This window comes from Notolepis coatsorum (genome assembly GCF_963971535.1).
Source record: "Notolepis coatsorum genome assembly, chromosome: 1".
NCBI classification, from domain to species: Eukaryota; Metazoa; Chordata; class Actinopteri; order Aulopiformes; family Paralepididae; genus Notolepis; species Notolepis coatsorum.
In genome coordinates, this window is record NC_140165.1 from 63,231,360 (window position 1) to 63,248,923 (window position 17,564).

Genomic DNA, 17,564 nt, shown 5'->3' on the forward strand with positions numbered 1-17,564 from the left:
CAACACCATACAGCGTTGAAAGATGTACTTTATCTTTAAGGCCATTGATGGAAAATTGCCACCATACATCACAACAATGCTAGATTGGAATGCTGGACCTTATCTGACCCACTCAGATGATGGCCTCACACCTAATGTCCCACGAGTTCAGTCTGAACTTGGTCAGTCTGCCTTTTGTTTTGATGCATCAGCTTCCTGGGATGATCTTCAACTCACTCTCAAAAGTCAATACGCCACTATCCTCTGGAACATGATCACAAACCTCTCTACCTCAGTGTGTAACTGTTTTTAATTTAAGAACACGATCACAAACCTCTCTACCTCAGTGTGTAACTGTTTTTAATTTAAAACATGATCACAAACCTCTCTACCTCAGTGTGTAACTGTTTTTAATCTAAAACATGATCACAAACCTCCCTACCCCAGACCAATATGTAACCGTTTTTAATTTAAAACATGACCACACACCGCCCTACCTCAGTGTAATTGCATCTTTCTTTATTTCCTTTCTTCTCTTTTCACCTGGGTTTTTGTCCTAGTCATGCAAATGTATGTCATCTCTTTTATATGAATTCTGAACTGTTTGTATTTGTAATATTGACAGCATTCCAAATGAGGGTCAAACCTCGACGTCCCATTTCAAGAATAAATACAGGTTTCAATCAATGCAGGATTATATTTCAAAAGGGCGAGTGTGTGTTTTGCAACAGTGAGGCGTGTCTGTGTGTTTTATAGCCTGGGAGATAGAGAGTACAAAGCTCTGTGTCAGTTGTTAGTTCAGGGGTCATTAGTTCAGGGGTCGAGCCTTGTTCTCTCCTCGTCTCTGTCTGCTGAGCTCAGACCCACTCAGGACTTTTGCAGATCAAATAGACTCAGGATCTAGCAATATCATACCAAACCTACCGCTAGAAATGTTGTCAGAAACATACAGTATCTTCGGTTCAACTTTGGGTAGAAAAAGAGAAAGTTGACTGTCTGTATGTGGTTTTACGTGATGTTTGAGAGGGATTATGTTTGAAGTTAGGATTGAGATTTTAAGTTATGACAAGGTCTTTATTTGCCATCATACAAGTACAATAGCATTGGAATGCTACCCCCCCCCCCCCCACCCCCAGAGTGTACTGGATAGAAGGTCAAACAAAACAAAGATAAAGGAAAACTCTCTCTCTCCTCTCTTCCTTCTCCATCCCGCCATCCTTCACTTGTTACATTTTGGCTGCCATGGTAACCTCAGTCTTCCTCACTGTGTCTTGGAGCCAGTCTATCAGGATCCTGTTCAACTCAGATGGCCTGGAGAAGAAGAAGAAAAAAAAGAAAAGAAAAGAAAAGACACACACACACTTATTTTATTTTTTTATCATTACTTATTATATTATTTGTTTGAGAGGTTATGTGATGTCACGGTGGTCTGGTGCCTTAGTGACAGTCATGATGTAAGATAATAAGATAATATCCAGAACACATACCAGCCGTCTAACCCACACTAGATCCTGACACCACCTCAGTCCTAAAGATCTCCACTTCATCCTGGTCTACAAAGCACTTCACCAACCAGCCCCACGAATATCTCAGACCTCCTCCTACCAACCCTCAGTACCTCAGCTCTACCTCAGCCTGCCTCCTCTCCTCCTCCCAACCCTCTCATCCCTCAGATCTACCTCATCCTGCCTCCTCTCCTCCTCCCAACCCTCAGATCTACCTCATCCTGCCTCCTCCTCCCATCCCTCAGATCTACCTCATCCTGCCTCCTCTCCTCCTCTCATCCCTCAGATCTACCTCATCCTGCCTCCTCTCCTCCTCCCAACCCTCTCATCCCTCAGATCTACCTCATCCTGCCTCCTCTCCTCCTCCCAACCCTCAGATCTACCTCATCCTGCCTCCTCTCCTCCTCCTCCCAACCCCCTCAGATCTACCTCATCCTGCCTCATCCTCCTCCTCTCATCCCTCATCTACCTCATCCTGCCTCCTCCCAACTTTCTGTCTCTCAGATCTAGGTTGTGTTTGTATGTAGCTGTGTATCTTTATAGCAGAGGCTGTGTTTGTATATAACTGTATCTTTATATCAGAGGTTGTGTTTGTATATAACTATCTTTATAGTAGAGGTTGTGTTTGTATATAACTGTATCTTTATAGTAGAGGTTGTGTTTGTATATAACTATCTTTATAGCAGAGGTTGTGTTTGTATATAACTATCTTTATAGTAGAGGTTGTGTTTGTATATAACTGTATCTTTATATCAGAGGTTGTGTTTGTATATAACTGTATCTTTATAGCAGAGGTTGTGTTGGTATATAACTGTATCTTTATAGCAGAGGCTGTGTTGGTATATAACTATCTTTATAGCAGAGGTTGTGTTTGTATATAACTATCTTTATAGCAGAGGTTGTGTTTGTATATAACTATCTTTATAGCAGAGGTTGTGTTTGTATATAACTATCTTTATAGCAGAGGCTGTGTTTATATATAACTATCTTTATAGCAGAGGCTGTGTTTGTATATAACTATCTTTATAGCAGAGGTTGTGTTTGTATATAACTGTATCTTTATAGCAGAGGCTGTGTTTATATATAACTATCTTTATAGCAGAGGCTGTGTTTGTATATAACTGTATCTTTATAGTAGAGGTTGTGTTTGTATATAACTGTGTCTTTATAGCAGAGGTTATGTTTGTATATAACTGTATCTTTATAGCAGAGGCTGTGTTTGTATATAACTGTGTCTTTATAGCAGAGGTTGTGTTTGTATATAACTGTATCTTTATATCAGAGGTTGTGTTTGTATATAACTGTATCTTTATAGCAGAGGCTGTGTTTATATATAACTATCTTTATAGCAGAGGCTGTGTTTGTATATAACTATCTTTATATCAGAGGTTGTGTTTGTATATAACTATCTTTATAGCAGAGGTTGTGTTTGTATATAACTATCTTTATAGCAGAGGCTGTGTTTATATATAACTGTATCTTTATATCAGAGGTTGTGTTTGTATATAACTGTGTATCTTTATAGCAGAGGTTGTGTTTGTATGTAACTATCTTTATAGTACGGGCGGGTGAGTGGCGCAGTGGGCAAGGCGCTCGCCACTAACGCAGGAGAAGCTGGGTTCGAGCCCAGCTCTCGGCGTTGCTACCGGCTGGCCGGTCGTTCATACTAACACAATAGACCTATCTCAAACCCTGCCCCTTTTCTTGATCCTCCAATCACAGCTGTCGCTTACCTCTGACTTCCTCGTACAAACTTTGTTTGTACGAGGAAGTCAGAGGTAAGCGACAGCTGTGATTGGAGGATCAAGAAAAGAGGGCAGGGTTTTGAGACAGGTCCATTGGCAACTGTTAGAGGGTGGGAAAGCCGGTGGGTGGGGATTGGACGTTGTGGACAGCGACTCCTACAGGTCAATTTGGTGACGCCGGTGCGGCGGAAGCAGGAAGTAGCGGGGGCAGCGTGAGGCTCCCACGCGTTACTCCTCGCCACTGAGAGTTCGAGCTGCTGCGGTGAAAAGATGCGACAGGCTGCCTCCTCGTGTACCAGAGGGGACACGTGATGCAAGGCTTCCGTCCTCACTACAACCGACCAGTGGGAGGCATAGTCTAGCAACGTTCAAGACAGGGGAGGGAAGAATTGGATACACGAAATTGGAATGGGAGAAAAAATTTAAAAATGGGGAGAAAAAGTGGATAAAAAAAAATCTTTATAGTAGAGGTTGTGTTTGTATATAACTATCTTTATAGCAGAGGCTGTGTTTGTATATAACTATCTTTATATCAGAGGTTGTGTTTGTATATAACTGTGTATCTTTATATCAGAGGTTGTGTTTGTATATAACTGTGTATCTTTATAGCAGAGGTTGTGTTTGTATATAACTATCTTTATAGCCAAGGTTGTGTTTATATATAACCATCTTTATAGCAGAGGTTGTGTTTGTAAATAACTGTGTATCTTTATAGCAGAGGTTGTGTTTGTATATAACTGTATCTTTATATCAGAGGTTGTGTTTATATATAACTATCTTTATAGCAGAGGTTGTGTTTGTATATAACTGTGTCTTTATAGCAGAGGTTGTGTTTATATTTATATACAATGAATTAGGGATGCTCGATATTGGCTTTTTTACCGATACCGATATACCGATATTGTCAAACTCTTAATTTCCGATACAGATATCAACCGATATCACATTTTAATGCTGATATTGGCCGATAATATCGGTAGGCCGATAATATCGGACATCATTTCTATAGAAATGTAAAAAAAATAAATAAAAAATGTGAAAACGGATACCGATATTTTCCGATATCACATTTTAATGCCGATATCGGCCGATGTCCGATAATATCGGACATCCCTACAATGAATACAATGTTTATACAATGAATATTGTATCGTTCTATTAACTGTTTTTCTCTTCAAGTTAGGAAAATAATCATTATACAGCTGGTACTTCCAATAGTGGACTACGCAGTCATAGTCTATCAGAACACCATACTAACAAATCTCCGTCCTTTAAAGCCCAACCTCCAGGTTAAACCCTACTGATCAATTATGGGTAGTTTACATCATTGGTATATAATTTCATTATTTATTTTTTTCCATTTGACACCGGAAATGCCACTCTGAAAGAGTTAAAAAGGTACACGCACGAATAACATGCACGCGCGAATCAAAAAAAGCTTATCAAACGCCGACGTCACTACAGGTGCATATTAATGAGCCGAATCTAAAAGCTTATCAGACGCTAGCACGGCCGTGACGTCACTTCAGGAAATGCCTTGCCCGTCCGGGTCATAGTACTAGTTCAATGGTGGCCCACTCGGTGCATCACAGTTAGCCTATATAGCTCCGCCGTCCCTGCTGCCTACAGTCGGGACCACTACACTGACGTTAGCCTATGGTTCTCTCCTCTTTGTGTGCCCCCGTCCTCGCGGGTGTCCTGCGGAGGAGCTTGTGGACGCGACAACAGCGGCGGCCGTTGTTAGCTCATAGCTATCGTGTACCACTAGCCTTTACGGGCTCGAGCCATTGTCGCCGTTGTCGCGTCCATGGGCCCCCCGGCAGGGTACCCGTGGGGACGGGGTGTACAGAGAGGAGAGAACCATTTTGGGTTGGCCGTTCATGCCGGCCAGCGAGCCGGATGTCGGGATATTTTGTTAGCACAATAGCTACCAAGCTAAGCTATGTTAGCTACTAACGTTATAAACACAATATGTGTACAACGACACAATGATTTACATTATTACAAATATGGTAACGTGGTTGTGGCTTTAGAGATGGGTGGCTATAATCACGGAGCAATAGTGTTAGGTGAAACAGATACATTTTCATTCGGCTAGTAGTAGCAAGCATATATCAGTGCCTGCCACTAGCTGTGTGTGACTCTCAGCGCCCCCTGGTGAGCCCCCTGGTGCCCTGCACCTGTTGTGACGATCATTTCGATTACACACGCACGTTATGAACCATTGATTAAAATATGCACGTGCGTGGTGATTGTGTTGGGCAGACAAAATGTTTGATAAAAACGCTAAAACTGGGTCAATTTCAATACTTTTTTTTTCCATTCTTCATGAAAGTCACTGTTGGCCTAGTCCACATTGTTTATTGAACAAAAATACAACGTGAAGGTTGACCTTTAAATGTCACTTATAATAGTGTTTGCAGATTTATATTGAGGTGCCCTTATAGAACCCATCACTGTCTTATGTTTGAGTCGTTAAACTGGCTTTCTCCCCAATTCAGAAGACATTTTCATTGGTTGCTTTTTGTTTACAAATGTATTTAGTTTAATTATCCCCCCTATCTAAAGCAGTTCTTAACACCATATAGTTCAACTTATAATTTAAGACACAGGGATCATCCTTTCTTTACTATACCTCGAACCACCAAAGCTATTGGTCGACTTGCCTTTAAATATAAAGCACCAGCTGATTGGAACAAACTGCCTAGTTCACTCAGATCTCTCACTTCTTACCGGTTATTCAAGATATCTTTGTTCACTCATCTACAGACTACTTGCACCCGTTATTGATTTACTGTGTTAGGGCTTACATGTTGTTTACAGATCAAATTATAATTTTGTATGTGTTTTATAAGGGAACATGTATATATATATATATATTGGTGATCCTCTTGGGAGGAATCAGTGTGGATTGTGGGGGTGCGCTTGGGAGAGCGTCTGTCAGTGTATAAGTGTATTTGTTGTCCTGTGTTTTGTTTTGTTATGTATTGTATTGTATTGTATTGTATTGTATGTTTTGTATCCTATGTTAAGGACCCCCTCGAAAACGAGATAGGGTATCTCAAGGGGTTTATCCTTCTAATACATTTCAAATATATAACTATCTTTATAGCAGAGGCTGTGTTTGTATATAACTATCTTTATAGCAGAGGTTGTGTTTGTATATAACTATCTTTATAGCAGAGGCTGTGTTTGTATGTAAAAAAAATTATAATAACAAAAAAAAAATCTAACCTTAACTAACCTTACTGTCATGCACTTGTACTAATAAACTAACCTACACTGTAGCACTCAATACTTTGATGAACATTGTTACTCAGCTGATAATAATAATAATAATAATAATAATAATAATGGATTAAATTTGTACCGCGCTCTACATTCGTGAGAATCTCAGAGTGCTTACAGGAGATAAACAAAAGTTAAAGGAATAAAACAATTTAAAATGAATAAAAACAATTAAAAAGACTAACAACCAGTGAAATGGAAGAACCTAAGAGTAAAATAAAATAAAAATAATAGTAAAATGAATAGAAGTAAAAAATAAAAGTAAAAGAAAATTCAGGCAAAAGCCTTGTTAAAAAGAAATGTTTTTAGGCCCCTTTTAAAAACCTCGACGGATTGTGGTGCTCTCAGGTGGATGGGGAGAGCATTCCAAAGTCTGGGTGCGGCGGAGCAGAAGGCGCGATCACCCATGTAGTGCAGCTTAGTCCTGGGGGCTTTGAGGAGGTAGGCTGTGCCGGAGCGGAGGGAACGTGAGGAGGACTGGGGGGTGAGGAGTTCCTTGAGATAGGCAGGGGCACCACCATGTACGCACTGGTGAGTGAGGAGGGACACCTTGAACTCAATTCTGTGTTCCACGGGGAGCCAGTGAAGGGATCTGAGGGTGGGGGTGATGTGATCATATTTGCGCACCCTCATCAGGATCCTAGCAGCGACATTCTGGATGGTTTGCAGTTTTTTAATGCTTTTGCTAGGAATCCCGATGAGGAGTGCATTGCAATAGTCCAGCCTGGAGGAAACAAAAGCGTGGACGAGTTTCTCCGAATCTGCCAGGGTGAGTGAGGGGCGGAGTTTAGTGATGTTACGGAGGTGAAAGAAAGAAGTCTTGCAGAGGTGTTTGATGTGTGTATCATATGTGAGGTGGGGGTCCATTTTCACGCCCAAGTTGGTGACAAGGGTGGAAAGGGGAATGTCCTGACCGGAGAAGGAGATGGTGGTGATGGTGGTTGACCGGACCTGGTGTGGGGTACCGATCAGCATGGCTTGTGTTTTGGAACTGTTGACCTGGAGAAACCTGTGGTTCATCCACACCTTAGTCTCCTCCAGGCAAGTGGTCAGTGTGGGGGGTGATGAAGGTGATGATGGTGTGATCCGGATATATAACTGGGTGTCGTCAGCGTAGCAGTGGAAGGACACACCGTGCCGGCCGATGATGCGGCCGAGGGGGAGCATGTACAGGGTGAACAGCAGGGGGCCGAGGACGGATCCCTGGGGGACACCGCAGGTGACAGGGTGGTTGGAGGATGTTGCGCCTCCGAGGGAGACACACTCAGTCCAACCAGCCAAGAGGGACTGGAATAAGCCAAGGGCTAGGTCGCGGAGTCCGACATTGGAGTGGAGACAGTCCAGTAGAATGGGATGATCCACCGTGTCGAAGGCTGCCGATAGGTCGAGAAGGACCAGAATGGATGGGGTTCCCGCATCCGCCGCCATCAGTAGATCGTTGGTTACCCTGACCAGGGCTGTCTCTGTACTGTGCGCGGAACGGAAACCAGACTGGAACTTCTCGAAGATGTTGTTGTCTCCGAGGTGTGCTAGGAGCTGCTTCGCAACAACCTTCTCCAGCACCTTGTAAAGGAACGGGAGGTTGGAGATGGGCCGGTAGTTGACGAGGGCCTCTGGGTCCAGGGTGGGTTTCTTCAGGAGGGGGGTGATGATGGCAGTTTTGAGGGCAGGCGGAACGTGGCCAGCCTGCAAGCAGAGGTTGATGGTGCTGGTCATGAGGGGACCAATAGTGCGGATGTTGGCTTTCACCAGGGCTGTGGGGAGGGGATCCAGAGCACACGTGGATGACTTCATCCTCCCGATGATGGCCTCGACCTTACGCTGCGTGGTGTCGCTGAAACAGCGGAGGAGCTGGGAGACTTCAGGCTGTAAGACAGCAGGTGGAGCAGGTGAGGAAGAGGAGCCGGGGAGGAGAGAGCGGATGCCCTCAACCTTGGATGTGAAAAATGACATGAAGTCATTACATCGCTTCTCAGTGGTCTCTCTGTGTGCCTGGGTTTGGGGTTTGAGGAGGTGGTGTATGGTGGAAAAAAGCTGTTTAGAATTGCCGGGGCTATTGTTGATGATGTTGGAGTAGAACCGTGACCGAGCGTCCTTCAGGGCTTTGGAGTAGGCCTTTTGGTGCTCTCTGTAGACCTCTCTGTGCACGGTGAGTCCCGACGCAGTGAGGCGTCGCTCAAGGACACGGCCAGCCACCTTCATCTCCCTCAGCTCGCTGGTGTACCAGGGGGCAGAGCGTGAGAAGGTGACCATCTTGGATTTCACGGGGGCGTGAACATCCAGGAGGCCACTCAGGGCTTTGTTGTAATAGCCTACCAAGTCACTGGCTGGGGAGAGGGCAGGAGGGGCAAGATGTTGAAGATCCAAGGCCAGAGCATCCAGGTTGATGTTTTTTATGTTTCTGAAACATATCTGGCGCTTGGGCTTTGAATGGGTGGGGGGGGGGGGGGGGAACAGCATATCCATGGAAACGGCCATGTGATCCGACATGCCTGGGTCATATACACACAAGTTGTTAATAGGGGCAGCAGGGTCGGAAATCACAAGGTCAAGTGTGTGCCCCCTGTCATGTGTGGGGACGTGCACGTGCTGTGTCAGGTTGACACTGTCCAGCATTTGTAGGAACTCTGAAGCAGAGTGGCATGAGGGGGTGTCAACATGAATGTTGATGTCACCGAGAATGATCATGTTTGCAGATGTAGTACAGAGGGTGGTTAGGAGGTCATGTATTTCGGGAATAAATGCTGGGTTTGGTTTGGGTGGCCGGTAGATGACCAGTATGGTCATGGGGAAGGGGGGTTTGCACCTTGCAGCAAGGCATTCGAATGAGGAGGGCTGGGGGAGGGGGAGGGGGGTCAGCTCTATTCCATCTCGATGTAGAATGGCCACACCGCCGCCACGTCGCCCAGTACTGCGGGCTTTCTCTAGGTAGGTGTAACCGGGGGGGCAGGCTTCATTCAGGACAGAGTAGGTCCCTGGCTGATGCCAAGTCTCACAAAGACACATTACGTCTATCCCTCTGTCCAGAATGTGCTCATGGATGGAGCAGGAATTTGATGTGAGGGATCGAACGTTTAAAAGTTCTATTTTAACAGTGGACGGTGTTGTGTGTTTTTGGAGGGGCCGTAAAACACTGGAATCCACTCTGTGTTTTCTGTGCCACCTAGTGCTCGTAATGTTCACGGAGCTACAAGGCTGCAGAGAGGGAGCGCTCTGATGACGTCGCACCACTGCGACAGTGGGGATTGACTGACCAAGCAATGGGGCTCCGTGCTGCTGTTGCTGCGTGTAAACAACTTTCCTCTGGGCACTCCTGTGGAAGTACTGGGGCCGGGGAAGGAGTTTCAGTTGTTTGATGGTTGGAAGGCAGGTTGGAATATGTGTGCAGTTGAGTCGCAGCAGCTGCGAGATGGAATATAGCCGCATTCCGAAGGAGGAAGAGCCGATCATGACGCTAGCTTCTAGCCATGAAGCACTCGTACGGAGGTGGGAAGCTGTGGCAGCCTGGCGGGTGATAGATGATGCCGCTTGAGTTCGGCGACAACACCGGGATGGTCGGTGTAGAGAAAAAAAGAAGCACGCCGGCAGGTAGGCAAACCACTCTGTGACCGGAAAAACAGAGAGTTTAACAGGTTCCAGAGGGAGGCTAAGAAGCTAAAAGCTAGAGGCTAAAAATGGCTGGCTCCACAGGTAGCAGTAGGAGTTTTTAAAAAAAGTGATCAAGATAGGTTTAAAAACGACAATAAAACAATAAAAGAATTAACATTAAAACTCAACCGACAGTGAGAAGCGGCAGCAAGCAGCGCCAGCGTCCTCTCACTCTCTCTCTCTCTCTCTCTCTCAGATAGAGTTGTGCCCTTCCTGATGACTTGTCGCTTTGGATAAAAGCGTCAGCTAAATGACTAAATGTAAATGTAAATGTGGCTGTGTATATTTATAGCAGAGTGTAGATGTTGGGTAACACACACTCACCTCTCCATCTGGATCCAGTGTCCACACTCCTCGATGTGTCCTCTCGTCAGGTTGGGGATCTGGAAGAAGGGAGCGTCTGATGACGTGAACGTTCACACATAGGTCACTGGGCCATGTGGCCAAAGTACCTACTAGATTAGATTTAAGTGTACTTTGTCATTGCACAGGGTACAAGTGTGTGTGTGTGTGTGAGAGCGTGTGTATTCTCACCATCTTCTCCATGCCGTGTGTGAACACAGGCAGCAAGACTGGGTCTTTACCTGCAGTCACCATCAGAGCAGGCATCAACAACTAGAGAGAGGGGGGGAGAGAGAGAGGGAGGGGGGAGAGAGAGAGGGAGGGGGGAGAGAGAGAGAGGGGGTAGACAGAGAGAGAGGGAGGGGGAGAGAGAGAGAAATAGAGACAGATAAGAGACAAAGAGAGAGAGACAGAGAGATGAGACACAGACACAGAGAGAGACAAAGAGAGAGACAGAGACAGAGAGAGACAGAGATACACAGAGAAAGAGACAAAGAGAGAGAGAGACAAAGAGAGAGAGAGCCAAAGAGAGAGACAGAGATACACAGAGAGAGAGACAAAGAGAGAGAGACACAGAGAGAGAGAGAGAGAGACAGTCACTATTTCGGCTTAGGTGTAAAATCACTTCCTGTATACTCCTCTGTGTAAATAATGAATGGTCTGTGTGTGTGTGTGTGTGTATGTGTCGTAACAAACCTTTCCCCGGGGACGAGAACACAGCCAGCTCCAGTTCCTTTCGACGTTACGGTACCAGTTCAACGGACCCCTGCGGACAACAGTCTGTTAACCTGTCTGTTAACCTGTTAAACTGTCTGTTAACCTGTCTCTCTCACTCAGTGTGTCTGACTTGGATTCTTCTTTTTTTATGCCGATTATCTTTTTGCAATGTTCTGTATTATCTCCTTGTATTATCTATTATCTGTCATCTATTATATATTAACTATTATATATCATCTGTTATCTGTTATGTATTAACTATTATCTATTATAAATCATCTATTATCTATTATATATATAATCTATTATCTATCATCTATTATCTACATCTAGGCTGCAAGGCTTCTACTGGACATCCTGGCACCACATCACCTCAGTCCTCCTGAACCTCCACTGGCTTTCTGTCTCCCATCCAATCACCTCAGTCCTGAACCTCCACTGGCTTTCTGTCTCCCATCCAATCACCTCAGTCCTGACCCTCCACTGGCTTTCTGTCTCCCATCCAATCACCTCAGTCCTGAACCTCCACTGGCTTTCTGTCTCCCATCCGATCACCTCAGTCCTGAACCTCCACTGGCTTCCTGTCTCCCATCCAATCACCTCAGTCCTGAACCTCCACTGGCTTCCTGTCTCCCATCCAATCACCTCAGTCCTGAACCTCCACTGGCTTTCTGTCTCCCATCCAATCACCTCAGTCCTGAACCTCCACTGGCTTTCTGTCTCCCATCCAATCACCTCAGTCCTGAACCTCCACTGGCTTCCTGTCTCCCTCCCTACTACAACATGCTACAAAGTAGGGCTGCATGATTAATCGATTCATAGACCTATGCAATCTTATTTCTAAATTATGACGATTTTCTATTGCATAAAAAAAATTTGTTATTAGAGTTATTTTGTATGTTACAAGATACTTTTAAGTTTAAGTCGAGCACTTTCATATGTTATGTTTAAGTTTAAGAAAGAGTGCAATAAATGATTTTATTGAAAAAACAAGAATCGTGTGAGAGAATCGTGAGCTCAATTCTTTGAGAGAAAAATCGTGATTCACATTTTAGCAAGAATCATGCAGCCCTACTACAAAGTCCTTCATCAATTAATATTTGAATATTTGAAAACTGTGTTATGCACAGTATTTTGCTCATCTTCATAGGCTGGTTGTTGTTCTGGTCTGTGAAGCCCATTGAGACATGGTATTCTATACAAATACATTGAATCAAATAAAGTATTTACAATGTGTGTGTGTGTGTGTGTGTGTGTGTGTGTGTGTGTGTGTGTGTGTGTGTGTGTGTGTGTGTGTGTGTGTGTGTGTGTGTGTGTGTGTGTACCTGAAGCCTCCCTCTCTGTAACGACTGACATAGTATTGCAGTGCAGCATCAGACAGGATGTGACTCCTGGCTATTTCCTGTGGAAGGCCCACGAACAGGCCGCCTACAGGACAACACAAACACAACGTCTTTTTAACACACAAACACATTTACCACAGATTCAGCAACTAGACAGCTGATCTGTGGTTCCTAGTGGCTACAGAATACAGTACACACTGACCTCACACTAGGGGTGGACGGTATGGTCTAAAATGTATATCACGGTATAATTTGAAGCATAGACGGTAACGGTATATATCACGGTATCATCGTTTTTGATAATTTTTTTTTTTATTTTATATAATTTTTTTTTATTTTTATAAAATATATATATTATATAATTAGACTTGTACTTGTATTATCTGCAAGACATCGCCACCACGCAACAAGCTCCACTGTCTGTGTGTACTCTAGTAGCCTCCAGCTACGGCCAGGATTCTCCGGAGCTGCACCTGGACCTATACTCGAGTAGCCTCGAGCAGAGCTACGGCCAGGATTCGCCGGCGCTGCACCTGGACCCTATTGGCATAACGTTACTTAACTGTGCTCAGCAAGCCCTCAGCTCGAATACGCATCGAATCAGTGTTATAAGACATTGATATCAGGAGCTATCTGTAGCTACTGCTAGCCGGATATATAACGTTAATACAACGCCTCAGTGAATTATTTAGTTCAATGGGACATTTCGTTTTGAACGGTGAACTAACTTGCGTTAACGTGAGCTAACAGCTAACCGGTAGCACACACGTCTCTACTAGACTTTGTGGAGCGTTTGTTGATGTCAGGAGCTATCGGTAGCTGGCCGACTAGATACCGTTCGGTTAGACAATGCCTCATCATGTATTAAACTAAAAGTGAATAGTTGACTGGGTCATTTTGTAACGGTAGCTAAGCTAACGTTAGCTCAGGGAGACGCCGCCGTCCTCCCGTGTCGTGTCCCGTCCCACTAGACTACTAGACCCGTGTTTACATGCGTGCGGTAGGGGCTGGCACGCCCACTGCGCGAAGCCTCCTAAATAACTTTTTCCAGTTCGCACATATCTATTATCTATGACTAATTCTATCTATTTTTAGGGGCAAATGCGAGTGAAATAGTCGCGCTGTGGTTACATGACGTCATTGCTATTTTAGAGCTGCCCTACCGGTTACACGGTATAGTCGAAATCCATACCGTAGAGCAAATTCATACCGTTTATACCGTATACCGTTTATACCGTCCACCCCTACCTCACACCCTTCACTGCCTCCTAGTGGCTACAGAATACAGTACACACTGACCTCACACCCGTTCACTGCCTCCTAGTGGCTACAGAATATAGTACACACTGTCCTCACACCCCTTCACTGCCTCCTAGTGGCTACAGAATACAGTACACACTGACCTCACACCCCTTCACTGCCTCCTAGTGGCTACAGAATACAGTACACACTGACCTCACACCCCTTCACTGCCTCCTAGTGGCTACAGAATACAGTACACACTGACCTCACACCCCTTCACTGCCTCCTAGTGGCTACAGAATACAGTACACACTGACCTCACACCCCTTCACTGCCTCCTAGTGGCTACAGAATACAGTACACACTGACCTCACACCCCTTCACTGCCTCCTAGTGGCTACAGAATAGAGTACACACTGACCTCACACCCCTTCACTGCCTCCTAGTGGCTACAGAATAGAGTACACACTGACCTCACACCCCTTCACTGCCTCCTAGTGGCTACAGAATAGAGTACACACTGACCTCACACCCCTTCACTGCCTCCTAGTGGCTACAGAATACAGTACACACTGACCTCACACCCGTTCACTGCCTCCTAGTGGCTACAGAATATAGTACACACTGACCTCACACCGCTTCACTGCCTCCTAGTGGCTACAGAATATAGTACACACTGACCTCACACCCCTTCACTGGCTCCTAGTGGCTACAGAATATAGTACAGTGAGAGGTGAGGGTGAGAGGTGAGGGGTGAGAGATGAGATGAGAGGTGAGATGAGAGATGAGGTGAGAGGTGAGAGATAAGAGATGAGGTGAAAGATGAGATGAGAGATGAGAGATGAGAGGTGAGAGATGAGAGGTGAGATGAGAGGTGAGAGATGAGAGGTGAGATGAGAGATGTGAGGTAGTCTGCACAAGACCGAAGCAGACTACAAAGAGTGACACGTTCAGCCGAACGCACAATTGGAGGGGGGCTCCCCACCCTCCAGAACATTTACAACAAGCGTTGCAAGGGCAAGGCTAAGAGAATCATTAAAGACTCCAGTCACCCGAACAACTGCCTCTTTGAACTGCTGCGGTCAGGCAAGCGATACCGGAGTCTCAAGGCGAGCACAGAAAGACTCAGAAGAAGCTTCTATCCCCAGGCCATCAGGCTGCTAAACGAACAATGAATGAACACTACACAACAACAACCACCAAACGCACATAGCACACACATCCACACGCACACACTCACTTTAAACAAACACACTGTAGCACCCACTCCACACACTTTATAGCACACACCCACTTTAAACAAACACACTGTAGCACCCACTCCCCACACTTTATATTTATTGATGAAGGATTGCACTACAACTCGTACACCTTACTGTAAATTGTACCTAAAATTGTACCTCATCCCATTTCTGCTTTGCACTAGATAGTACTGTACATTAGTACACTGCATAGTATTGTATATTATATGGTAACTCAGAACATTGTACATATGTCTATACCGAACACTGTGACCTCATTTTTCTTCTTCTAAATTACATGCTATATTATGTTATTTGATACTATCTTGTCTAGCACAGTCTCTGGAGCGTAACAGTAAGAAGCATTTTGTATGAAAGTATTCTGTACTTCTGTATGACAACTATTAAAGAACTTGAACTTGAGATGAGAGATGAGAGATGAGGTGAGCGATGAGAGATGAGGTGAGAGATGAGAGGTGAGGTGAGAGATGAGAGATGAGAGGTGAGAGATGAGGTGAGAGATGAGAGATGAGAGGTGAGAGATGAGATGAGAGGTGAGAGGTGAGAGGTGAGAGATGAGAGATGAGGTGAGAGATGAGAGATGAGAGGTGAGAGGTGAGAGATGAGAGATGAGGTGAGAGATGAGGTGAGAGATGAGGTGAGAGATGAGAGATGAGAGGTGAGAGATGAGAGATGAGGTGAGGTGAGAGGTGAGAGATGAGAGATGAGAGGTGAGAGATGAGGTGAGAGATGAGAGATGAGGTGAGAGGTGAGAGATGAGAGATGAGAGGTGAGAGATGAGAGATGAGAGGTGAGAGGTGAGAGATGAGGTGAGAGATGAGAGGTGAGAGATGAGAGATGAGGTGAGAGATGAGGTGAGAGGTGAGGTGAGAGGTGAGAAGAGAGGTGAGAGAGGTGTGTCTCTGTGTCTCACCTCTGGCACAGACCCCTGAAGTGCTGACAGCCTGAGAGGAATACAGTCACAGAATTACAAGTGTGTATGTTTGTCTGTATAAGTACATGTAAGTGTGTATTTGTGTGTACTACATGTGTAAGTTAATGCGTCTGTGTGTGTGTGTGTGTGTGTGTGTGTGAGTGTGTGTATGAGTGTGTGGGTGCGTGCACCTGTGTGTGTATGTGTGTGTATGTGTGTGTGTGTGTGGGTGTGTGTGTGTGTGTGTGGGGGGGTGTGTGTGTATGAGTGTGTGGGTGTGTGTGTGTGTGTGTGTGTGTGTGTGTGTGTGTGTGTGTGTGTGTGTGTGTGGGTGTGTGTGTGTGTGTGTGTGGGTGTGTGTGTGTGTGTGCGTGTATGAGTGTGTGGGTGTGTGTGTGTGTGCACTGGTGTGGACTCAGACTACAGGGAAAGCTAGCTTGTTTGGAGTTTGCTGACCACTCAGTCTCACACTCAGTGTATAAGAACGCCGCTGTTGGTGAGGATGTTTTAAAATTTACCATCAAAGCAAGACTGCAGGTATTATCCACTCAATACAATCTGTCCACTTGGTATCCTCAAACTCACAGTCCATTCTGTTTAAACCATCAGGATTCACAACACCTAGAATCCATTGCACACATAACAAACGGATGTAATGCATACAAACACCTGTACAGTACATCGCTCGTCATGACCGTATTGTGGACATTGTGTCTGATGTGGTACGGAACATATCACCATCTAGTGCAGCAATGTACAAACATGCCAGAGTGAAACCAGAGTGGTTTGGCCTTACCAACAATGTTTTTGCTAACATACCCAATACACCGGACGTTGTTTTTGTTGACACCAGCCACGGAGAGGTGCTGGTCATAGAAGTAGGCTGTACCTTTGACCTGTACATGGACCAGGCCTTCCGGGACAAGTATATCAAATACCAACCACTGCTCAGTGTGATGGCTGACCTTGGGTATAGGTGTAGATATAGTGTACTTGTGTTCGGAAGTCTTGGCCATGTACACAAATGCACCATGACCGGTCTGAGAATTGCTGCAATGTCTAAAAGAAAAGCCAAACAAATTGCCAAATATTGCTCTGTCTCAGCTATTATTGGCAGCTTAGCCACGTGGAGAAGGAGGTGCTATGTGTACCCTTAAGTGTTCAGTGCTGCTTGGCCCCAATACATTTGATTCCCTGTTTATGTAATATAATTTGTGGAACCAAATAAAATATTAAAGTGTATGAGTGTGTGTGTGTGTGTGTATGAGTGTGTGTGTGTGTGTGTGTGTGTGTGTACGAGTGTGTTTTTCTAATGTTGATTTAGAATTTGAATGTCAACGTTATGAATGAAGCTTTGAACTATTGGGTAGTTAGTGCCCTGATGGACATTATACACAAGTATCTCTGGTTAAACTACCACAGTGATCTATCTCATTATATAAACTGTCTCTGGTTAAAGAATGAGTGAGTTGAGTGAGTGAGTGAGTCCACTAACCTGGTCTGCGGAAGTTGAACCAAAGAAGAAGATCTTAAATGTCCTCTCCAAGTCCTCCTCCAGCTCTGCCTCTGCCACGCCCTGA

The 17,564-nt window shown here is 44.9% G+C and overlaps 1 protein-coding gene across 1 annotated transcript in view; it reads right to left on the reverse strand.

The window, feature by feature from the left end:
* Nucleotides 1-1,161: 1,161 nt before the first annotated feature.
* The window catches only part of ephx2 (epoxide hydrolase 2, cytoplasmic), a gene marked incomplete at its 5' end in the record, with an annotated part of 62,596 nt that continues 46,193 nt past the window's right edge, over nucleotides 1,162-17,564 (reverse strand). The window contains 7 exons of the mRNA XM_084333432.1: nucleotides 1,162-1,290; nucleotides 10,490-10,548; nucleotides 10,700-10,780; nucleotides 11,204-11,273; nucleotides 12,550-12,652; nucleotides 15,985-16,015; nucleotides 17,480-17,560. Coding sequence (XP_084189558.1) covers nucleotides 1,206-1,290; nucleotides 10,490-10,548; nucleotides 10,700-10,780; nucleotides 11,204-11,273; nucleotides 12,550-12,652; nucleotides 15,985-16,015; nucleotides 17,480-17,560 — 510 coding nt within the window. The 3' untranslated portion in view covers nucleotides 1,162-1,205. The remainder of the gene's footprint in view (nucleotides 1,291-10,489; nucleotides 10,549-10,699; nucleotides 10,781-11,203; nucleotides 11,274-12,549; nucleotides 12,653-15,984; nucleotides 16,016-17,479; nucleotides 17,561-17,564) is intronic.